The sequence below is a fragment of the Echiichthys vipera genome (genome assembly GCF_963691815.1).
Source record: "Echiichthys vipera genome assembly, chromosome: 3".
Taxonomy (NCBI): domain Eukaryota; kingdom Metazoa; phylum Chordata; class Actinopteri; order Perciformes; family Trachinidae; genus Echiichthys; species Echiichthys vipera.
Genome location: NC_139828.1, coordinates 11,512,509 through 11,537,356, shown reverse-complemented (window position 1 = coordinate 11,537,356; position 24,848 = coordinate 11,512,509). Strand labels below are relative to the sequence as shown.

Sequence of the window (24,848 nt, the reverse complement as noted above, 5' to 3'; positions counted from 1 at the left end):
CTGTGTTTATATTTGTTTCTTTTCTTCCTGGTTGTCATCTATCCTCACAGTTGAATCAACGCTCAAACTATAATTAAAGCCTCATTGACTTCCATGTGATAGTCAAACAAAGAAGACATTATCTGTTAGTATTTCCAAACTTTATTGCAGTCTCCTAGAAACAGTCTTGATATGGAGGGAGTAAGTGCTTTCACAAGACAAGGTCAACGGCAATACCTGTGATATTATCACACAGAGGACCTGTGGCATATGATGCAAAGAAGAATGTAATAAAAAAGAATGTGTATAAAAACAGAAACATTTCTCCACATAATTTGGCGATTTGTTCAAAGAGTATGCTGCTATGAATTGGTTCTTTGATGTGAAAGCGTTAAAGTTATTTGACCCAAGACATTAACTGGTTCTACTTTTCTATACCTCTTTTTACCTTCCTACATTCATTTTTTTACAGTATTACCATATATACAGTACAACTCGATGTGTTGACTGAAGAATCAGGATCATCATTTAATTTATTTGTTTAATTTCTTAATAGGAACAAAACAATTTAGTCACAATTCACTTAAGTATATTTGTACATTTGGCCCCATTTGTCTCCATACTGAAGGCCATGTGGACTGATCTACAATCCATTCAAACCATAGAAGTAACTTTTTAAAATAACTACCGGTACTGTTGGCCTCTTACTAGGGGTCTACATAGGCAAACTTAAGGTTGTATGTGACTTGGTGTCCGTTGTCCCACGCGTACAAAACACCTTCTTTGGGGTTGTAGTCAATCTGCGTGGTGTAGGTGTAGTTGTTGGTGAAAGGCATCCTGGGAATCATCTGAGTGTTTGTGTGCGTGTCAAAGGCATATTCCAGGTTGGCGTCCCTTTGGTTGTACCTGTCAATAGCGTACAGGACGCCGCACACAACAAAGCAATTGCCGTAGTGGTTTCTCCTTAGGCCGGTTCTCCAGGTGGTCTCTCTCTGCATGCTGAGGTCTGAGGGGTTCAATCGACTGAGAACAATCACTTCCTGTAAGAAGCCCTCATCGTCCAGTGCTGGATAGATGATCCACAGGCCGCTCTCGTCCACTGCAAAGTCGACTTCTGAGTGGCTGTGCCACTCCCCCAGTGACGACGACTCTTCAACCAGAGCATCGTGCAGCATTGTCCAGGCGGCCACGTAACGCCGACGCAGGTCAAACTTGATGATGTCTCGGGAGAGGGCACGGTTGTAGTAGAAAGCACCGTTGTAGACCACATGGCCTGTGCCAATCCAGTTGTAAGGAAGCTTGTATGAGTTGGTAAAACGGCCTAAAAAAGGATAAGGAAGAATGGAGAAGTATGAGATTCATCAAAGCAAGAGGAAAACAAAAAGTCCTTTAGTGAAAGCTCCGAATACTGGCTTTTACCTTGTTTGAAAACCTCCAGGTTGCGGAATTCCAGGAGGTTATTTCCGTAGTAGAAATTTGTGACATAAATTTTGCCATTATCAGACTTGGGATCCTTCATCCATGCTCCTTCATTCCTGCCATAGGTGTTGTGAGTCACTGGCTCTGAGATTGTTGCCAAAGTGTCCTTACACTCACCTGTAAAGAGTCACATTCAGACAATTTAACATCATCCAGACCTTTTTTAGAAAGTCTGAAAATAATGAGAGGCTTTTATTTTAACCAGCTTTAATCACAGAAAGGGTGATGTTGCCATAAAGGATTGAGCAAAGCTTAGAGATTTACAGAACAATATCAATTTAATAGTTATTCTAAATTACATATTTCATAAAAACATGAAATGTGTTAATGCATGATGTCAGTCCTTTCCATTTGGTATTTCATACTCATTACAGCAAGCAAGGAAAAACTTGCCAAGATGTTTTTGAGGTTGATTACTGAGGTTGCCTTTTGTGGTTTTCAGAGAAATGTCTTGACAACTATTGGATGCATTGCCATGAAAGTTGGCACAGCTATTCATGGTGCCAGAAACAGACTCGTTTAAAAAAAACGAATGTAATCAGTACTTTGGTTTACGACCAAATACCTACAAAAGTCAATTCCCATCAGCCTCAATTGTACTTCTAGCATGCTAACACATTAAACTAAGCTGGAGAACATGGTAAAGATTGTAGCAGCTTAACATCAGCACGTTAGCATGGTGGCAGCAACTGTTCTTAAACGCACAACTTCACAGAATAAGTACACACTCAGAGTTGCAAGCAGTTTAGTATCATTGCACTTTTCCAGTCAGTTGTGTCTAGCAGTGTAAAGTATTTTATCTTAGTGTGTTTGTATCTGTTTTCTTTAAAAGCATTAATGAATCTGACAAACAAAAGATCGGTCTTCCCCTCATTTGACATAAAAACCCAACTTACCAGTCTTTCTTGAGGGTGATTCCTCCTGCCTTTGCATTGGCTCGTCTAATTCTGGGTGTCCCTCCTCCCTCTCTTCATCCCAGCTGATTTTGTATTTCTGTTTGACTTGGGAAGCCCGCCTGGTAGTGATGGTAGTGCTGGTGGTAGTTGGGGTGGTGGTAGTCAGGGTGGTGGTAGTTGGGGTGGTGGTGGTTGCGGTGGTTGTGGTTGTTGTAGTGGCGGCTGGAGAAGAGGTAGATCCAGGTGTAGTGAAGGGTAGAGAAGTGATCACTCTCTGTGTTGTAGGAGGCAAAGTCGAGCCTGAAAAGTAGGTGGATTCAGTTTCTTCTTCCGGTGTTGCGGTAGCAGCCTGTGTGGAGAGAGCCGGTGTGGAAGCTGTTGTGGGGTGAACTGGTGCTGAGGTCAGTGCAGCATGGGTTGTGATGGTCATAGTGGAAGTCTGGCTGGCAGTTGGAGCCTCTGTGGCTCGGTTTGGTGCAACTGTGCTTGAGTGAGCTGCAGTGCTGGCAGGTATGGTTTGCATTTGGTCCTTAACCTCCTGGGTAGAGGTTTCCATCGTGGTGGTTGATATATTTCCTGTTGTGAATGCTGGTAGGAATTCCTTTGTGGCTGTGTTTTTGGAGGGTCGGGTTGTGTTCATTGCAGTTTGAGTATTTTCCTTTGCAGTGATGCTTAAAGAAGTGCCGACTGGTTCAGTCATCAAGGGGATTGGCTGCTGAGTGATTCCAGCAGTGACTCTTTGAGTGGTTTGAGGTACAGTGTCTGTGTTGCTGTGTTTTTGTGTGGTAGTGGTTGGACCAAATGTGACACTTCTCGTTGTGGATGCGTGACTCTGTACATCTGTAGACACATCCGCTGATGTGGTTCCAACGGCACTGATCAACTCATTGGGAATTTCTGAGGTGGGCTCGGTTTCTTTGGGTTTTGTCGATTGGCTGGTCTTCGTCAAACTTTGCAAAAGTCGAAATGATCTTGGTCCCGCTCTCGCCTTGGGGCGAGGGGCTCTGTGTTGTAGAAGATTCTCCTCAATGAAAAGGTTAATCGGGCCATCACCACTGAATCCATGATACTCAAAAACTAAAAAAGGCAAAGGAAAATATTTTGTCAAATCATCTTTTGCAGTGGCCACAGCAGCTGACAGATGGCAGATGTTTAGATAAGCACTAAACTTTTGTGCTTTTACTTTCTGACATCCTCTAACATCCAGTAATGTAATTATATTAATCACTTATCTTGTTTTTAAGCCTAGATATTAACTGGAAGGAAGATAACATTCTCACACCACTGTCATGAGCAGATTTCAGATTTTTCTAGATCCATTTGTATTAATTTGTATATTTTTTCTGCTTTTAACCCATACCCTTAGCTGATTTAGGGTCAGCACTTACAGTTCTCTCCAGTCTCCCCATCGTCCGCCACCATTGGATCTGGCTCAGATTTATAAAATGTCATCCCTCTGATGATCATTCCATTTGGGCCGGTCTTTGACACCTGAGAAGCTTCTGTGTTTGCCACGTTTTTGAGAGTCACCTGAGGTGTGACCTCAGTGACCTGAGCAGAAGCATCTGTCTGTAGGAAGGGGGGAGTCTCCCCAATAAACTTCTCCTCATACTTCTCCTGTTAGTGGACAGATGGACACACACAACTTCTGTGACTCAAAAACATTAACCATGCAGTAGACTTTCTCTAGTTTATCCTACTCATTACTTAATAAAAAAATAACACAACACACTGATTTAAAAAAGCATTCACTTAAAAATGGTCCTCCAGAGACTATGATCAGAACTGCATCCATAGCAGTAGTCATTTAGAAATAAAACAAACTGTAGTAGGCCGTAATTGACCAATCAGAATCAAGTATATAAGCAAGTCATGCAATAATATGAATAAGGGACACAAATACTTAATTAAGAGAGTGTCACAATTAAATGTACAATCAGAGGGACTTCATCCAAACTAACATGTAAACGTAAGATTATCTGAACACCTAAGTAAATTAGCACACTCAAAATCTAGGTAATAATTCATTATTGCAGTGTGCACAGAGAATCTGGTAAACCTGAGGTTTTGTTTAAAACAAGTATAATAATCTGACCGCTCGTGTTATCTAAACTGTCGGAATTTTATAATAAAAAAATACGTAGCCACATTCACAGATCTCAGCAATTAAACCGGTGAGTGCAATGTTATTATTAATGATAAATGAAAACAAACTACAAACCTGAATTATCTTTTAATAAAGAGGGAAATTAAATAAAAGTTTCATTGTAGTTTCAGTTTTCATTAATAACCTTCTCACAAGTGCTTATGAAACATTTTAAACTTGTGAATCACTTGCATGTGAAGCCCAGTTCCACCCAACACTTGCTGGAAAGGCTTTCCAGTGCATATTAAAGCTGTCATGGATCAGGTCCCAGTGGTACAGGCTCTGGTCCGAGGTCTGCTATTGTCCACTGGGTCTGCCATACCTTCCAATGACCTCAATAACTCTTTGACACATTTGTATCGTGGAGATGATGATGATTTTGTCAAGTTTGTGGAAAGAACACATAATTGCTGCTTTTGTTTTAAATGAATGCAAGACTTAACCCAGTGTAAGTGGCAACATGTGAATCAAATCACTTCTTTTAGACTTATTTCTTTCCTGATTTCACTTAATTCAGTCACAGCCTTCACAACTGCTTTTAATATGCGTAGAAAACTGTTTAGGACAGGATTTGTCCGACAATGCAACAATAATGATTGCTGTAACACAAGATAGAATAACAAAGTCTTACCATGGATACATATATCTACTTTTTAGGCTGCTACTAAATAATTCAACAATTACATCACAGTATGTTATAACATAATGTATTATATAATAATAATATATTTTAATGTTTGTGGAACATAAAGTGGTGGCACTTCAGTTTACAGCACGATATTTACTAAAATGTATTAGATAATTCTGCTAAAGTGAACCAATAATGATTTCTTATATTACATAATTACTAATTCAGCAAAGTTCTAACTGTAAATAATTACAAGTTGTTAGCAACTATAGTACACTAGTACATACTTATGTGTTAATCCTGAAATTCACAGACGGTTAAAACCTGTAGCTATCATTATTGCATATTAACTTATAAATATTAAATGATTACTGTACTTGTTACTGCTATGTTGCTTAGTACCGATGTAAAGTGCCGCACAGTTATAAATAAATTATGTATAATAATAATAATAATTCTTTATTTCAGACACAAGAGGAAGGTCCATATAAAAAACATAGAAAATACATAAGTAGCTTAAGTAGATTAAAAGAAAGATTAAAAGAAAAGCAAATGGCATCATGTTACATTAAAAATACTCTTATTCCAATGTGTCCATATGTTAGATTTGTACCGAGTGGGACTTTTCACCGGGTCTACTAATGAGACTATGATGGAGTTCATCGACATGTTAAGACGACACATAAATCTGAACATAAGATAAATAACCTGGTAAATACTTTATAATGGTATTGAGTAATACTAGCTTAGTTTGATAGCCACAACTTTATTTTGATTTGTATGTGTTTACTTCCTTTTTAAACATACATAACAAGTTCATGCTTATTATTTTAAAAGGTAATCACAATTTTGCATCAATACTTACCTAGTATATACAAAAGTAATACTACACCTACAGTATGTTTTTATGTCATGGCACTAACTACAGGCAGGTAATTACTTTAAATACCATGTAGTTATTACTATGTTATTATAGTACAGTAAACTAAAGCAGTCATAGCTTATCCCCTTGCTTTACCTCTACTGTACATCACTGACCCCATGTGTCAACACTGTGATATCAAGATTCCACTTACATCTAGGTCTCGATATGCTGCAGCACTGCTGACCTCACTGAGTGGCTTCTGGCCCTGATGGCGTGGCGGAGGAGGAGTCAGCGGGCTTTCAGTCACATCTGCCTGGATCGGAGGGCTCTCCCAGGGCTTCACCTCATTCTTGGTGTAGTTCAGAGACACTGCCTTCACGGAGTCACGGACAAATCGTGCTATTAACAGAAATGCTGTGCATGTTTTTGTGGAAAATAGGCTGCGGTCATCAGCGGTCATAATCACAAACAGAAGGAAAAAGTTCCAGTGGAGCGCATGCTATCTTAAGTCATTAATGGGCCTCTTGCACAGCAAACAGACATTTTGACTTGTCATAGTAGGAAAAGTGCATTAAAGATCACTCTGTTCTACTCAAGTGTACCACTAAGTCTTGACAGTGTGACAATGAGTGAGCATGAACAATACCAGGACAAACATTCATTTTATTATTAACACCTGTGCTTTTATTATTGTGGCAGGCAAAAATGTCTTCTCGGAAAAGGGCCCACCTCTCTTACAATTCCCAGAATGCACTTAAAACTGTTAGTGACATCACTACACAAATGACCTTTTCACATGTCATATCAGGACACACACAGCTGAAACACGTAGAATAAATAATGGGTACGCTTGATTTATCCATTATTTGTATTACCTGCAGCTGTGTTTTCCATGCCAAGACAACTCGGTGAAAAGGGTCATAACAGAAGCTACAAGCAATGTTGTGACTCAAGTGTTTTGGATTATGCCACAGTACGATTCACTTAGTGATTCAGTATCCATGGGACACAGAGTGACATATACAAAACATTTGGGGCAATTGCAGATATAACTTGAACAAAGTTTGATCGTGACAGCTCAAGTCTTGGCTGGCTGCTGATACTGTAGTCGTGAGAAACTAAACAATATGGTATGTAAAACTTCTAGCCATTGGAAGTTGTTTCATTCACAATTAATTATAATTTAGTTTTTATTCAGTCACTAATAAAACTCATGGCACATTCGCACAGGTGTTTTCAGTTATTTATACTCTTTCCTGTGGAGGCATGTAACCCTCCAGTTAGTTGTTCTGCCTGTTTGGGTGGGACTTTATAATTTATGACATTTCTGATTTATGCAAGTATCTGGAGTTTCAGTTGAGATGCAAATTGTTTATTGCTGTTATTATTATTTCTTCGCATTAAAGAGTACATTAGGCACATTAAGTTAACTAAACAAACTATTAATTTACCTTTAATTTGGTTATTATGTTTATCCTTTAACTATAAAGTAATTTACTAATGTACCAATGGGGAAAAGAAGGTACTTTGTTGGTGCATTATAATCAGGTCGGTCAGCTATTCTTCTAAGAAGGGTTCAATACTCAGTCAGATAAACTTCTCCATGTGATGGAAACCCTGTGCACTAATTTCAGGTCCAGCCCCTAATAAATCTGAAAACTGGTCCAAAGAGTGTTTGTTATTGGACCCAGTGAGTCCAGAAGGCACCGGTCTAAACACATCTGCTACCAGTTTGTTATACCAACATATTTGCATTCATCTTTGCAACCAAAAAAAGGAACAGTTACTGCACCTTCTCCATGTTTTCCATGCGATCCATCAGCTTATTGGTAATGGAGTGCAGCTTCAGTAGGTCCATGCCATAGAAGGAGCCCTCCAGCAGCTCCAGGATGGTGGAAAGCTGGAATGATCAAGTGGATTCCGTCAGAAGGGTTTAATTCAAGACATATCATGTGTAGAATAGGTTTATTCCCCAACCCTTCCAAATTGAGTCTCTGGTTTTGGAACATTTGCAAATGTGGAACTATCCTTTCCTGAATTTGGTAAAACGTGATATCCATACACCCAGTGATCCAGGCCTCTAGATATAAAAAAGACGGGCAAGACAGCAGCATTGAGCCCACTGGAGCATGTGGACTTTTTTTTATTGTGGGCCCTAGTCTCGAAATGGACCGGACGACACTTCACCTTGACATTCTCTTTTCCAGCTTCTCTAAGTCTTTTCAGCCTGAACTCTCCCTCGCATGGGTTGACTGCTGACGGCGGAGCGATGCAGGCGCACTTGCACTCTGGTCCAGAGGTGATAGTCTCCACAGTGTAGAAGTCCTGCGCAGCAGCGCGCCCTTCTTCTATCCGCCGGCAGGCGCTCCTGCTCAGGGGTCTGACAACACATTTACACCGACAGTCAGAGCCTTCCGAGAGGGCTTTCACTTTGTCATAATCACCCAGCAGCTACAAAGAGAAGAGGATGTATTTTGCACCAAGCTCAATCAAAGATGTTTGAATTTTTACGCACGAAATGACATGTCCATAAAACATATGAAGTTAAAAAGGTGGATATGTCCTCCTACCTTAGAGAGGATGCTCTCCTGGCCATCTATCTCTTCCTGCAGCCTGTCATTTTGCTCGGCCTCGCTCTCGACTTCTGACCTGGGATCTGCACCCAAGGTCTTTGGCGCTGCAGAGCCCCGTGGGCAAAACGCACAGCACATGACGATGACAATGCATAACTTAAACATGTTGTGAGGCTCACAGAGCGCCGAAAAGAGAACTAATGTTGCAAGTGTGCAAACAGGCACAGCCTGTCACCAATTACTTTAGCTGCCAAGAAAATTTCATAGCCTACTTCAGGCTCCAAAATTAGAGCGGTGTATCCAGGAGGGCCATAAGAGAGCGAGAATAAGCTTTATAGCGCCATGTCATCTTGTTCATTGTCAATGAACGCAGGAGTGCACACTGCGAGAGAGCAGCCGGCATCTGCAGCTGGAGCCGCGCTGACAGGAGGCGGACCTGATCAAACTGGCGAGGAGGAGTTGAACTGCTTCAACTTCTCAAACATGATGTGCAGAGAAATGGTTATTAGTCATGAGTCAAAAATAAATCAATAAAAGCTGCAGCCTAATCATGACATTTCCCTGAGACTCAACTTGAAATCTAAGGTTCTAAAGCATATTTCAAATACAAAGTAGTCTTTGACATATCTAGCACTCACTTCAGCCCAGTTTCAGCCGTGGTGTTGCTGCCCTCTAGGCGCAACGGTGTTCACTACAATGACAACAAATCAAGCGTTTGAAATTAGCTGTTTATTTGCACTTTAAGGCACATTCAATGTATGTACATATTTCCATCAAACTCCTCCCTGTGTGTGACACATGTATATGATTCTATAAAAAGGAACATAGGAAGTTCATTTAAGGCATGTGGGGCCATGTAGGTTTGAGAATCACTGAAAAAGACATTTTGTCATATAAATAATAAACCCTGTGTTGTGATACCAAAAGAACCATTTGCTCTTGTAACCATCTGTAATGTAAAATCTACAAAGCCCTCAGACAATCACCTTAATCACCTGTAATTACATTTGATTAAAGTACAAGAATAAAGCACCACAGCCGTGTTTTTACAATGAATGTCCACAGATCTTTTTTTTTTTTACAAACAGTCCATAGCTTAACCTTAATTATATTACAGGTCTTATTTCTACTTGATGCCTTCATAATCAGTTTTGATGTAGTATATGTAAGAAACCTTTAAAACCACTGCTACTAGCCTCAGATTGACTATTTACCCAGTGAGAAATCTGATAGGTGATAGTTAAGTGCTTGGACTAAAAGTTCAAGAGTGACTATTTATGTCCCCTAGCATCCTTCACTTTCTATCCTTTCCTCTGCTGCCACAGGCAGGATGAGGTGAGAAATACGACTCCACAGTCCACCGTACTTGTCAAGGTCCATCCTGTCAAAAGATACTGGATGGCCATCAGAGAGGAACTTCTTCTGGAGATGGTCATCAACCATCTCCTCCACAGTACTCAAACGAGTCTCGGCAGGAATCTCCTCTTCTTCCCCCAGCAGAACTGTAAAGATCAGACAAGTTTTCTTGTATGCGGCGTTCTCATGGTCGCAGTAGCGATAGAAAATAAGGGTGGAGCCTGGAGGCAGCTCCTCAAATCGGTTAATGACAGCCACAGGTTTATCTCCTTCAAAAGCTCCCTGTAACTTGCTGTCGATGTCCAGTTTCACCTGATCGCTGTCCTGGCTGGCTTTGCTGGCTCCATCGATGTGGAGGACGGAGGCGTTGAGGGCAGAGGAGAAGGAGGAGGCCAGGCTCTGAGCCAGGCAGTGCAGTGTCCTCTCAGCTCTGTGTCCTGCAGTCAGGATCAGACTCACTGGCTCTGTGGGCTGGGCTGTCTGGAGGTGCCTCAGCAGGTGGATCTTGCTCCTTTTCCAGAGTTCAGCACGCTGGTTTGGAAACTGAGTCTTTACTTTTTCCAACTGCCTGAGGAAGATGTCTATTTGCCGCTCACCATCTTTCTGAGAAGGAGATTCGGGCTGGAGATGCGACACCAGGACGGCAACAACTAACACCAATATACCTACTATCAGGTATATTCCAATTCCTATGGAGAGAAGGCACATGTGTTGTCTCAACCAGTACTTTATCAGTTATTCACAAGTTATTTATAAAAGTGCATCAAGTAATATAAGACATGTTAGAGAACATTTTTTTAAATGATAATCTCTGAGCTGGTGCGGTCTTGGCTATCATTCGATTCAAAATGTTGTATTTTGATCATTTGCTTAACTAGTAACACCCAAGACACTAAAAAGAAGAGAAGATAAACACACGGATTAATTTACAAGATTACCTCCTTGATTTCCAATAACTGCAGGTTCAGCATCCTCGGTTTCCTGAGTGGTGATAGAACCAATGGTTTCAACAACTTTCTCTGTCCGTGGGGAGGTTGTGTCCTCCTGTATTCCCTCATCTGCCTCGGAGATGCTTCCATCATCTGACCAATGGGAGAAAAAGAAAACCACAGACTAAACTTAACAGACACCCCCAACCACTGGACACACATACTCCCTCACTGGCTTCCCATCAGTCAACATTTAACGTTGTGTTAGACTGGAACGCCCAGAAACTCAGCACACCAAAAAACAAAGCTAAAAAGGGAGAAACCAAAAATTTCAGTAATTGAAAAATTTAGAAAACTTTGGATTCACCCTCTCCAGCTGTAGGGTCTGTGTCGTTTCTGTCTGGGCTTTCTTCAGTAGGTCCGTCGACCTGGTGTTCTTGTGGTGGTGGGGTGAGTGTTCTTGGTGCTTTCTTCTCCCCGGTGTCTCCTGAGAACATCAGAATAGTTTAACTTCCACAGCTGCTCAAGCATCACAGTCATTACTGTTACATTTAGACAGGATTTAAGATAGGTCCCGTGCAATGAGAGTTACCCTTTTAATTTTTTTACAGTATTAAAAGGATAGGTCCACATATTTTAATTCCATCTTACAATACTCACATGCCCACATGTACTTTGAAACAGTTGTTAGTCACTGTAATTGTTTCACTTTGGTCATTTAATTAGCTAGTAATCACCAAGACACTAAAAAGAAACAAGATGATAAACATAGGGATACACTAACAAGATTACCTTGAATCCTGATAACCTGTGGATCTGCAGGTCCAGAAATGTCAGGAAGGTTAGACTCCTCCTCTCCAGCTTCAGTGTCTGTGTTGTCACCCTCTTGGGTCTTGGGTTCAGGTCCATCTCCTTGTTCATTTTTTCTGTCACACGGCGTTGGTTGGGTGGCTGTTCCTAGTGCTTTCTTCTCCCCAGTGTCTCCTGAGAACATCAGAATAGTTTAACTTCCACAGCTGCTCCAGCATCACAGTCATTACTGTTACATTTAGACAGGATTTAAGATAGGTCCCGTGCAATGAGAGTTACCCTTTTAATTTTTTTACAGTATTAAAAGGATAGGTCCACATATTTTAATTCCATCTTACAATACTCACATGCCAACATGTACTTTGAAACAGTTGTTAGTTACTGTAATTGTTTTACTTTGGTCATTTAATTAGCTAGTAATCACCAAGACACTAAAAAGAAACAAGATGATAAACATAGGGATACATTAACAAGATTACCTTGTATCCTGATAACCTGTGGATCTGCAGGTCCAGAAATGTCAGGAAGGTTAGACTCCTCCTCTCCAGCTTCAGTGTCTGTGTTGTCACTCTCTTGGGTCTTGGGTTCAGGTCTATCTCCTTGTTCATTCTTTCTGTCACACGCTGTTGGTTGGGTGGGTGTTCCTAGTGCTTCCTTCTCCCCAGTGTCTCCTGAGAACATCAGACTCAACGTCAGACTTTTAGCTATAAAAGTCTTTCTGTTTGTTTCAAAAGCACAATACAATTTCAATACACTCTTAATTAAATTGAATATTGCACGGGTATTTATATTGTCAAAAAAAAAGCTACCGAATGCAGCACAGCCAGCAAATGCCAATTAGGGCTGCAGCAATTAGTCAACATAATCGATGACGTCCTTTTTTTCTTCTAACTTTTTCTAAAACGTTTCAAAACATTCCTTTCTGTGTTTCTCTTATATTCATTATATGCAGTAGTGGAGGTGCTGATCAACTCGTCGTTGTTGAAACTTCACACGATCATTAATATCCTCTGCTTATCTGCTTATGTCGAAATACACGGGTCTGCTACAGAGCAGCAGAGAGCGTCCATTATAATCAACAGCTGCTGTACGGAAGTCCCAGTGCTCTGTGCTGGCATCGCGCCACACAGAGAGCTGAGCAGAGCAGAGACAGATGACGTGAACATAATGTTGTTAGTACTGGTTTAACAGGCTCTGTATCACACGAGTGGCGACTGATTGTTTTGGAAGAAGTTAATAACAGGACTAACAAGAACCAACTGGGAGTGACATCTTTTCTTTGTAAATAAGTGCTGTGGATCTGATTTATGCCAATGTGAAGTGTGGTTCATGTGGATTTTTGAATAGTAACTTATAAGAAACTAAAATATTTAAAGATATGGGAGATTTGTGGTGGTAGAATGGGTTAGGTTTGGTTCACCATAATACAGTAATAAGCCCTCTTTTTGTTATTTTAGCTTCTTTCTTTTTTTTTATTATGTTGCTGTTGCCAGTTTGAACCAACAGTTCTGAATTTCAATATGTAAACATTTGTTTACATATTTCTTTTGATGTGTTATACAATGACATATACTTGTGCCTTGGCTCTTAAACAAGTAAGAATAGTTGATAATAATGTCGGAATCCCTTTTTATACCACTCACCGGAACTCTCCTTAGCTGTCTCTCCTGTGGAGTCACCATGGCTTCCTTCATCAGGCTGAAGTTGGTTGCTATTCTTTTTCACATTCAGCGTGCCGTCTTTATCTGGAGGTGAAGATCCTTTAGTAGTAGTTGTAGCAGTATTTAGTTTTTCTGGAACAATCTTCTCTTCAGTTGAATCGCAGACTGTAGTAAAAACATAAATCAAGTATCATCAAAGTTATTGTCTGACTGAATCATCGTGTTTCACTTTCAATTTCTAAGAAATGTATCATTTATACTCCTATTATGGCATATGGTCTGAACCTTTAGCCCGTCTTCAACATTTAGTCTTACAAGTTCATTCAAAAAAGCTTTACAGGAATAATTGAAGTTGAAACATTACAAAATAGATAACAAGAAAGATAAACTACTATAAGAATGCAGCAAAATGTAACAACTTTGGGTTCAGTGCACCAGAATATACACACTACAAATGTCTTGGGCCATGAATGAACATTTCCCTATGAAACACTATTTGATGGAAATGAAACATTGACACAATGAAACAATGAAAAGGAAAATCTGATTACACATAGGCCTATACTTACCTTTACCGTCATGCTTCTCCATGTCTTCACCATTGTCATGGTCAGTCTCTGTGTTTGTGGATGCAGATGATGAAGCTGAATCTTGGTAGGTGAGACAGAGGAAGAGTACGGTAGATGCAGAAACACATTTGGTAAAGACACATTGAATGGATTACTAGTATTGGCCTTGCTTGCATGTCTTACTTTCTGAGAGTTGTTGTTTGACATTCGGATCAGTCTCCTCCTGTTTCTCAGATGGTGAGACAAAGACATGGTCCATATTTGTGGACTGTGTTTCTCCTTCCTTATCTTCTGAAAAAATAGTAAACAAAAACAGTGAATTATATGTCATATTTTGTAAATATACTACTCCAATATGACCGACACCTGGCCCCTGTGGTGTTTAAGTACCTTTGTAGTGTTGATCTGTGTCTTGCTCTGCCATGTCTTCACTCATGAGATGTTTCAAAGCTGCATAACAATTCGGTATATAACGTTAGGTGACGTTGTGAACTGCTTACGCGTTTATTAACAGGGACTGAAAGGCAGTTGCTCGTTTCTCTTTAGTCTAATCTCCCTATGTTGTCCCGAAATTAACAGTGGTTTGAAACAAAACCCAAGGCTTCCGATTAATGAAACTTTCAGCACATAGGAAAAATAATTACCTTACTATTACAATTCAAAATCTCGGGGTTGCTAAATAATATCTGTGTTGTCAGTAAACCGAAAATAGTCAGTTAGCTAACGTGAGGTTAGCTAAGTTAACATGTTAGTTAGTAAAACTGGCTCAACGGAGCTAACACATCGACGAATATAATATAATAATAATATAATATATATATATAATGCCGTAAACTGTTGTTCAGCTAGCTACTAACGTTACCAACGTTACCAACCTTAGCTAAGGAGTAACTAACGAGTTAACTGTCAGACAAATGACAACAATTAGCAAGATAATAAATAGTTTTAGCCTGTATCGACTTAAATAACATACCACTTCATATTACGTATTCATACCAAACGTACCATCGATCACATCACCGTGAAATACGAGCAGGAAAGTTATAACGCTTCCTTATCTTATAGCTTTCACCGTGCGTTGCACTGACAGGGCGATAGTGTTCAGGCGGAACCTTCGGCAGTGCTCGTGTTTCCATGGAGATGCATGACTTATTTCCGGAAATCAACCACGGGCGTCCGTCCCGTCACAAAATGGTTCCCCTAAGAAGTGCAACAGGGAAGTCAGTTGTTTGTCTCTTTCGCTTTGTTTGATTGCTGTTTGTGGCATCTATCGAGTTATAATCGGAAATGGAGTCTAGCCTGTCTGAAAGTAACGCGTCTCGCCAGTTGAGACGATCGGCAAGGCAGTCATCGGGTAAAGGTAAAGGTGAGCAAAAGGACTACTCTGACAATGAGCCTGGCTAACGTTAGCAGGCGAACTCTCGACGCTAACCGACTCATAAGTTTAACGACAAACCCCCTTACATTTCTGCTTGAACTGACATCGGCTGAGTTGGTCAGTGTATGCGATCCTCTCACTAAGAAATTGTGAGTAAAATGAGCTTTTACGTGAATGTGAAACTGGTCAATGTATATAGTAGGCAATGACACTCCCTATAAATAATTCTAATTAAATAACGGTTCTTCAACTGTGTCACCAGTCGGACAGTTTTTGGCTAAATTATATTAAACTTTCTGTTTAACCCACGGATATAAGTGATGGTGTAATGTTTTTAGTTAATTTAATGGTGTCAAACTAAAGTCTAACGTCTTATCTTTGTTACCAAATATTGTTTTAACAGCCTAATTTAGCCTTGTGTTTACAAGAGTGGCCAAAAGGACGCTAACACCCTAGCCGGACACCCCGATCTCCTCGCCGTAAACACTGGGAGCTCCCGATCGTCCACGTTAACATCGATGCTGTCAACACATCCTGGACCATACTTCAATCCTTCACAATAAAATAACATGCTTTAACAGCTCCAAAATAGACCGTAAAGTCTTCGACATTTCCATTTTTAATGTAAACCACCACATGAGCATCGCCCAAACGTTCTTACTGCTTTCCCTCATCAACGTCACTTTCATTTACTGATTTGACGTGTAAATACCAATGTACAAATATGAAACTTCACTTGCAGAATCTTAGAAGTGTGTAAATTGATTCTACCTGCACTTCGGTGGCGATCACCCAGTAAAAGCAACACGAAAAGACCGGAAACTGCGGCAAACTGCATCCGTCCGGATAGGGCTAATACCAGAGAACGGCGTCCGACTGGTGATGCATTCACTTGTCAAACACATTCAAATTGTCCAAACATTGGTACACGAAATGACAGGATTCCGTAAAAAAATTTAAAAGTACCAGACATTAGTACAATAATACAAAATCATATAATAAAATAAGATAAAGTATGCACACATTTGAACAAATCTCTTGGTAGTTTTAAATTTGATATTGTTTCAAATTATGTATTTAGATCTGCTTTCTGTTCCTTTTGTCAGTGTTGACTGTTGAACCGACGCTCAGGGGTCCTCTAAAGAGGACCAGAAAGAGACCAGAAAACCGGGCTCCTGCGGCGACAGTCAATGGTTCTGGAGATGTGGAGTCTGGCTTAGAGGATGAAGGTGGGGTGCTCCAACAGTATTTGCTTAGTTACAATGACAGTTAACCCTGAGTCTGTACTATTCAAGGCGGTTTGGAAAATAGAAGCTTTTATTTTCATTCATTCATTCATTTTAACAGAGTCTCCTGGTAAGAAGAGCCGGCTGGAGACTGGAAGAGCAGTGGACGGCAGTGGTGATGAGAATGAAAATGAGAACGAGATGGATGTCCAGGAAACAGAGGAGGATCTGGAGAAAAATGAAGACCAGGAAATGGATCTTATACAGGATTCGTCACATGACACACATCAACCAAATACTTTCCACGGTTAGGACTGCACTTTAGCATTTTTGCTTGATAAATTACTGTAAAGATTAACCAATTATCAAAATTGTTAATACATTTTGTTGTATGATCGATTCACCAATTAATCAACTTATTATTTCAGCACTCGCCAAATGCTTAGTGATCTTTATTTTTAAATCATCCAGTGTTATTTGAACACAGTGTTAATGGCAAATCTTGCGTCTCGGTACTCTGATCAGAGTTTAGTGGTTCTAATTAAATCAAGGTTTTCTCTCTGTATAAACCAGGCTCCCTCGGACATTTAAATTTATCGCCTCGTGTAGTGCTCAGTGAATGCTACATATCCAGTCATGCTGTAAATGAAGATTCAGACTTGATGAAAATCAAGAGAGGTAGGAAACGGCTACAGCTTCATTCTGCATGAACAAGATTACACCAAGGGAGGATATTACAGTCGTCCTAATCTGACTTGTTTGTTTTCAGTAAAACCAATCACTAAAGGACACGTAACCCCCACCAAGTCTGCCACACAAATCAGACCAGCAGCAAACAGACATGATGTGCCCGTCCCAAAAATCACTAGCATGGCCGACTACAAGAGGAAGATGGAGGCTGGTATGTAGACATTTTAAATTAACCTGATTTTAGTCAAGAACATTGAAAAAGGATCAAATTGTTTACATTGTTTACAAATTCTGTGTCACCTTTAGGTAAGCCGACAGTTAACAACCATGCCCCAAGTGTATTTTCAGCCTCAGAAAAATCCTACACAAAGCAGCGTGTGCATAACATTCCGCCACCAAAAGAAACGGTTCAGCACAAAAAACAAGGTATTGCAGCTTCAACTGAATGTGTCAGTCATTAACGTCATCAAATGTAGCTGTGACGGGTTTGACGTTGATTTAATGAGATTTTCTGTTTTTAAAAAGGGATAAAGAAAACACCTGTTATCAAGAGAAGCTCTGGATATTCCTGTAGAGGTAAGCTATAGTCATTTTGATTACATTATCTTTATACCCAAAGGTACATGTAGCAGAACATTTGAATATGTTCTTGTGTGCTTTCAGGATTCATGTGGTGTTTATGGCGTTTGGTGCTGCTCTGTTCTGCCCTCATGCTGGCAAGCAAGATCATCCCTGTACTCAAAAAGACTGCAGATGGTGGAGCGCAGCCATCCATAGATGTAAAGCCAGAAATGTTTGCAGATCAGTTGTCTCTTCTTAAGACTCAGTTCCTTAGTCAGCGGCCTGAGTTGTGGCAAAGGAGCAAGATCCACCTAGAGAGGCACCTCAGAACAGCTCATCCTACAGAGCCGGTCAGTCTGATCTTTACTGCTGGCCAAAGGGCTGAAAAGACACTGCACTGCCTGGCTCAGGAGCTGGCCTCCGCCTTCTCGTCTGCCCTCAACGCCTCTGTCCTCCACATCGATGGAGCCAGCAAAGCCGGACAGGACAGTGACGAGGTGAAGCTGGACATCGACGGCCAGTTGCGGGCAGCCTTTGAAGGAGACAAACCCGTGGCTGTCATTCATCGCTTTGAAGAGCTCCCTCCAGGCTCCACCCTCATTTTCTATCGCTACTGCGACCACGAGAACGCCGCATACAAACGCGTGTTCTTGCTGTTTACCGTGCTACTTCCTCAAGATGAGGTTGAAGATGGGCAGAGTCTGAGGGAAATGGAGGAGAGGGTGCATGACTATGTCAAGGAAAGGCTGGTAGACTCCAGCAGCCAAACCAGCTTCAACGAGATGGACACTGACAAGTACGGTGGGCTGTGGAGCCGCATCTCCCATCTTGTCTTACCTGTGGTGTCTGAGAGAGATGTAGAGCAGAAAGGATGCTGATGAACCAAGTTGGCAATCAAAGAGGTCGTCAAAATACCTCTTGGGACCAGCCCGATCCTCCTTGGCACTGGGTAGGAGCTATGAAACAGAAGTAACATGTAAATATAATGTGTTTTCTGTTACATTTCACATATATACTTGAGTTAAAAATGTTTGAACTTTGTATTAATCTCTCTCTGTCAGAGATGAGATTGTACTCACGCTGCAGTTGATGATTTAGTTTAGCTGCTCACAAGATGTCCAGCTCATGTGAACATGTACAGGCTTTTGCATAAGGTTGAGGCACCATCATTCCCCTGACAAAGTAGGGTATTAAATGCATTTTTCCATGCAGATTTGTCATATAAAATATAGTTTGACTGAATTGTTTACTTCTTGTTTTGTGTCATGAATATGTATAAACAGCACTTTGTTCAACAGCTTTTTAACCCATCTAGGATGAGTATTTGGTGAATGATCAGCATGGATTACACTGGGCCCTTCTTAGGAGCTAATCTTTGTTTTAGGTGGAAATTCATATTTTTCATTCTGTATCTCATCTCTCAGGCAACTGATGCCTTACTTCATATTTCTGTTCATATGTGTGTCCCTTCATTTAATTCTCTTGTGCACACTATTGGATTTGCACTAAATTCTGCTTGCTTTAACTATCCATCTTATCAAGAGTGCTGGCTTTTATTAAGATAAATATTTTTTATTTTTTTTCTGAATGTTTATATTTGTGATATGTTGTCTCTTTCCTAGATTTGAAAATGTATTGATCGACGTGTGTGTGTGTATATATGGAATATAAAAAGCTTTGTTCTTTGCACCTATTCAGTCAAGAAACCACTGAAATGAACTTTCAAGAAACAAACATGTTCTCACCAAGTGATTTTGAATTTATGAAGATGAAATACTACTAAATATTAGACAGCAAGTCAAAATGTGCCTTAAACGTTCATATGGAGAAGATCAGACTATATTTGAAACACTCGTTAATAATTCGATACTATCTCGGCAACTCCAAAACCCAAACAAGGTTTCTTGCACAAATACATTTTTTTTTTCTGATTTGTGCAAATTAAAATGTCTGAATCCAGGTAAGTGTTCTTTCCTGTGATACCAATAATTCCTCTTATGTTATCATTCTGAGATGTTTTGCTCACATGAATATGTGTATATTTTCAATAAAGATTATTTTGATAACTATGGAAGGGTTAATTAATAGTAGTCATGGATGTGCTTCCTTTCTGTGTGCTTAGTTTCTGGAACATCTCATCTCATCTTCATCCACTTATCCGGGGTCGCGGGGGCAGCAGCTTTAGCAGGGGACCCCAAACTTCCCTTTCCCGGGCCACATTAACCAGCTCTAACTGGGGGATCCCGAGGCATTCCCAGGCCAGTGTGGAGATATAATCTCTCCACCTAGTCCTGGGTCTTCCCCGAGGCCTCCTCCCAGCTGAACGTGCCTGGAACACCTCCCTAGGAAGGCGCCCAGGCTGCATCCTTACTAGATGCCCGAACTACCTCAACTGGCTCCTTTCAACGCTAAGGAGCAGCGGCTCTACTCCGAGTTCCTCACGGATGGCTGAACTTCTCACCCTAGTTTCTGGAACAGTGGTAGTAAAAATGTCCTTTAATGGTGATATTTGACTTCATAACCGTTAAAGAGCACTTGGACTTCTCTACGTGTAATACAGCCAAAAATATGAACCTGCCTCTGTTAACACGGAGTGTTGAGGTAAAGATCTCACAACATCTAAGGTGTACAGTATCATGCATTGGGACCAGGAAGTTACACCAGTACAACACAGCAGGAGTTCAATCATTTACTAAGAGGTGTGACTCAGTAAAGTTGACATGCTATTGGATAGGTGTGTCTCAGTAACCTGGCAGAGATTTAATTATTGGGCGAGTCATCTACCATGTGAACATAGCGATGGTTGCTCTCTTCCAAAGAACAATAAAAATGAATAATCATTAATGAGTCATGGCTTACTGTACAGACAAACATCACTGAAGATAAAAATGTAGGGTCAAATTCTTTTTTAAAGTTACAGTATATAAATATTTGTTTACATAGTAAATATCTGTGATTTAGACATTAGCATAACAGTTCAGTCTTGACCATTCGTATGGGTTTGACTTGGTTATGAATTTGTTTATATATTTATTTCACACAGTGACATGATCTGTCACTGTGTGCTGGCTTACTGTACAGACAAACATCACTGAAGATAAAAATGTAGGGTCAAATTCTTTTTTAAAGTTACAGTATATAAATATTTGTTTACATAGTAAATATCTGTGATTTAGACATTAGCATAACAGTTCAGTCTTGACCATTCGTATGGGTTTGACTTGGTTATGAATTTGTTTATATATTTATTTCACACAGTGACATGATCTGTCACTGTGTGCTCAGCCACTCAGCTGATGAGTGGATGTGCCACAGGGAGATAAATATATAACTGTAGGTGAGTATAACTTGAGCACATGTTTGCAGTTTGACCTTTATGGCAGGCTCAATTCTGATAAGAAGTGGCATGATCTCATTTATTTAACTTCCTTGGAAAATGAAAAACAATTTTTAAGAGATGTATATGTAAACACTGAAACATTTTTTCCCAGCGTGTTTAGTATAACTGCTATGTAATGGTATGGCAGCAATAAATAAGGCAATCCAGAATTGTCACATTAGGTGTATTGTTATTTTGACATTGGAAAGAAACATGTGCTGTATTCTCAGCTCATGGGGCACCTAACAGGGAAACATAATTTCAAATTATCGACATACACTGAAATAACTTTTACAAACCCTAGAGATAGCAGCAGTACACAAATGAACCAAAAGATACAGATAATGGTGAAAAAACAAGTGCCAAACACAAGTAGTAATATAAAAGTAAAAAGTACGGAAGTGTGCAAATTGCAGTAAGGACTCTGGAAGCTGAATAACTTAAGTTAAAGGTTGAATATGCAGAATCTTTATTAAAAGCTATATTTAAAAAAAATACACCCATTGGGCGTTTTGGGGGTACAAAAAGAAAGTATTGCTTTTCCATAAAAAAATATAATATAAATATAATTAGTCTGAATTAATATTATAAAATTATTTAGACGGGTTTAACGATGACTTTCTGTTACGTTCTGTTTACTTTGTATCAGCCAATAGCGACCAGCATTGTGGGTTGCCAGGGTTGTCTGTTGTTGGGTGCAGCTACTGTAGGCAGGCACCGGGTGACATGGAGTTTGCCAATCCTGCAGTTGTTATTTCTCCCAGCAGCTGAGCGACCAGAGGCGGGCTAAAACTACAGTCAATATAGGCCAAGAATTCAGTTGATGGACTGAGATAAAGGAGTTCAAGGGCATTAAAACGCACGCTGCAATGGGTACGTTTCTCCTTGATCGGTAAGCTAACTTTCATGTTTACTTTGCGATAACGACTAACGGCAAATGGTCAGTCAAACTCCTCTGCAATATTTTTCATGGTGCAATTTGCCGGAGGGGACGGGTTCAAACAGGCTCAAACAGACTCCGGCCTCCTGTAGGCTACTGGGCCGGGTCTGACCAACCTGGCAACCCGAGTGCTGGAATTATTTATCGTTGTTGCGACTACGATCTTAAGACACTAGATGGCGGTGTTCTGCTCACGTTCCAGATTCAGCCTCCAATGATGACATACATATAACTGAAAAACAGTGAATTACATGCAAAAAACAAGTACCAGCACATCTTCATGCACAGGGCTACTTTTCCCGACAGCAAAATATCCCAACAGTGACAGCTACAGCGAAACACAAGTTTCCAACGATGAATATTACTGAGACTGCAGTAACAAGCCTTTGGGCTGCAGTGAGCTTCTTCTGAAATTCAGAGGTACAGTGGTGAAAAATATAAATGCACTTGCATCTTTTACTGTAATGAATCATTGTCATGTATATTGTCATTCTGCCGACACACTCACCTTTTTTCTTTGTTGCCTAAATCTCTCAGTAGTTTTTGAACTCCCTGTCATAGAAAATAGCGACAAATATTAGTTTGTTCTTCATAAAAATCTATACTGTATTTCATGCACAATATTCACACATTACTATATTACAATTCATTCACCTATTTTGCTTCTCGCCAGTATTGCTTTTACGAAAACCCAAATTACAAACAGGAGAATCCACACTGTGTAAGCGACCGTCACTGGCTGAAGCCAAATGTTCCTTTCACACTTGACACTCTTCACAACAGCAACAAAAATGACAGCAACTGTGTGTGAAACAGATTTGGAAATTAAAAATCAGCCATGGCAACTGTCTGAGGAGATGATGTGAGCTGTGACATTGTTTATATATTTCATAGTAATTGTCGTTTTAAAGCAATAGTTAAACATTTTGGGAAAAGTGCTTACTTGCATTCTTGCTGAGAGTTTAGTGAGCAGACGCCACATATATATCAGTCTGGAAAATATAAGGCTTTTCAGTTCTATTGTATCATGCACTATATAAAACAATGGTGATCTCCTGACAGTTAGAAGATCAGCTCCTTTGTGATATTTGACAGTTAGAAGATCAGCTCCTTTGTGATATTTGACTGAATAACCTGTAACATCATGTAACAAGAAAAGGTCAAAATTGATGTGCTGTTGTGTCTTTTTTTGTGGACCCCAGGAAGACCACCAAGGTGTGGGCTATAATGGGGATCTAATAATAAACAACAATACACAACAGTGCACTTGTAGTGCGTACAGTTCAGGCGGTCCCAGATTTGGGGCTGAACATAAGGAGACTTTTGCAGACTTGGGCGGATGATGGAATTTACCCACGTGTCATTGCAAACCCTGAACTGGCAAGAATACAAATAAGCATATTTCCCCAAAATGTGAAATTATTGCTTTAAATTAATTTAAGAAAATATTTTCACGGCGAGAAATGAATGCAGTAAAGGTTATTTATTTAAAGATTAAAACCAGGTGATACTCCTTACTTGTTAAAATCCCATGGATGACAGAACACACTTTGACAGCAAGGTCGGCGATCTCCTTTCTTGAACAGAGCAAAAGAGAAACTACAACATCCGTGCACAAAGTGTTGGTGTAAGGGTAAAGTCAAATATTCAGGCCCATGAAGAGGATGTTGAACTTACAGTTCATGACTTGGTTCAATTGACAGACAGACAATCACCAGCTCTATGAAATAAATCGCTATTGCCACACACACAAGAGCAACGAGAGTAACCTAAACACAGACACATAGAGACATATAGACACACATTTTATATCATCTCATACAATTCAGAAATGGATGCCATATGGAGAAATTTTGCATGTCACTTATTATACTCACTTTAATGTAATCAGCCAAACAAAACAAGACCACGGCCACTATTTTAACTGCTGCACAAAGCAGAATGCATGATATCTTTAACACCTACAAAATAAGTAAAATACACTTTCAGTTATGTTAATAAACCTGAATAATTAGTATTCATTACGTTTGTATACATAAGCAAAGGATAATAACTTAGCAAATACAGTAAATGCCATAGCATGTATAGTCTATTTGCAATTCCTGCCTCTACATGGGCTTTTTGCTTTAGGAAGATAAACTTAAATTTTTATTTTGAAGACATAAAACATTTCAGGGAAAAATGCACTGAAACAAAACACAAACAATAAATGGGAAATACAAATGACTAACCGTTTACTACATAATATCTACCATTAAAGTTCCTTAAGTCTTCATTAAATCAAACACCTATTGTACTGGTAGGCGTTCAATTCATTCAGTGTACTTACCTCCCTACATAGTTTTTTACTTAGTCGGGGGGGTCTGCCATTTGAGATCCAGATTCAAAATACACACACACACACACCACAAAAATGTTGGCTGAGGAGATCTAGAAACAATCACTAAGACAGCCCCTCGACTCATGCCTTACCCTATTCACACGGTGAGAAAAGGGGCTGTTGGGGAGGCTAGTCATTTCCTGAGGAGAGACAGACCGAGAGAGAAATTAATCTGCTTGTGTCATTTTCTTTGGTCGGACTATTGTGTATCACTGGGTGACATAAATTTATGAAAACCTTACCGTTTTGACTACCGACAAAAAACTGACGGCGTTCATCCCCCCAATGGCCACGTCCTGAAGATAAATCAAGAGAAACAACGAGGAGTTGTGTAAATAAAGATACAGGTGTTCATTTATATTAATGCGCAGATTTCTGACAGAATGTCAAAACAACTCAATCA

At 40.0% G+C, this 24,848-nt stretch overlaps 3 protein-coding genes across 4 annotated transcripts; 1 reads left to right on the top strand and 2 right to left on the bottom strand.

Moving 5' to 3' along the window:
* Positions 1–170: 170 nt before the first annotated feature.
* Positions 171–8,936, bottom strand: olfml2ba (olfactomedin-like 2Ba). Its single transcript, XM_083940477.1, has 8 exons — positions 8,564–8,936; positions 8,181–8,444; positions 7,786–7,893; positions 6,205–6,366; positions 3,743–3,971; positions 2,355–3,431; positions 1,399–1,575; positions 171–1,300 (listed from the first exon to the last, which is right to left on the bottom strand). Exons 1-8 carry the CDS (start codon positions 8,729–8,731, stop codon positions 687–689), a joined length of 2,799 nt encoding a protein of 932 aa, XP_083796603.1. The 5' UTR covers positions 8,732–8,936; the 3' UTR covers positions 171–686.
* A 350-nt stretch (positions 8,937–9,286) lies between these two features.
* On the bottom strand, positions 9,287–14,936 carry LOC310966570 (uncharacterized protein). The gene is made up of 10 exons (XM_083940334.1): positions 14,888–14,936; positions 14,282–14,341; positions 14,075–14,179; positions 13,892–13,972; positions 13,305–13,487; positions 12,141–12,332; positions 11,644–11,835; positions 11,219–11,338; positions 10,861–11,004; positions 9,287–10,611 (listed from the first exon to the last, which is right to left on the bottom strand). Exons 2-10 carry the CDS (start codon positions 14,325–14,327, stop codon positions 9,851–9,853), a joined length of 1,824 nt encoding a protein of 607 aa, XP_083796460.1. The 5' UTR covers positions 14,328–14,341; positions 14,888–14,936; the 3' UTR covers positions 9,287–9,850.
* Positions 14,937–15,121: 185 nt separating this feature from the next.
* On the top strand, positions 15,122–19,902 carry LOC310966592 (uncharacterized protein). 2 transcript variants are annotated; one of them, XR_014593844.1, is made up of 9 exons: positions 15,122–15,257; positions 16,376–16,498; positions 16,617–16,802; positions 17,069–17,173; positions 17,265–17,396; positions 17,492–17,611; positions 17,711–17,761; positions 17,849–18,695; positions 19,869–19,902. XR_014593844.1 is itself a non-coding variant. In XM_083940360.1 (8 exons), the coding sequence occupies exons 1-8, from the start codon at positions 15,179–15,181 to the stop codon at positions 18,622–18,624; spliced, it is 1,572 nt and encodes a 523-aa protein (XP_083796486.1). In that variant the 5' UTR covers positions 15,122–15,178; the 3' UTR covers positions 18,625–19,730. The 2 variants fall into 2 exon arrangements, 1 of the variants encoding a protein (XP_083796486.1); XM_083940360.1 differs by lacking the exon at positions 19,869–19,902 and having other exon boundaries at positions 17,849–19,730.
* The last annotated feature ends 4,946 nt before the right edge of the window (positions 19,903–24,848 follow it).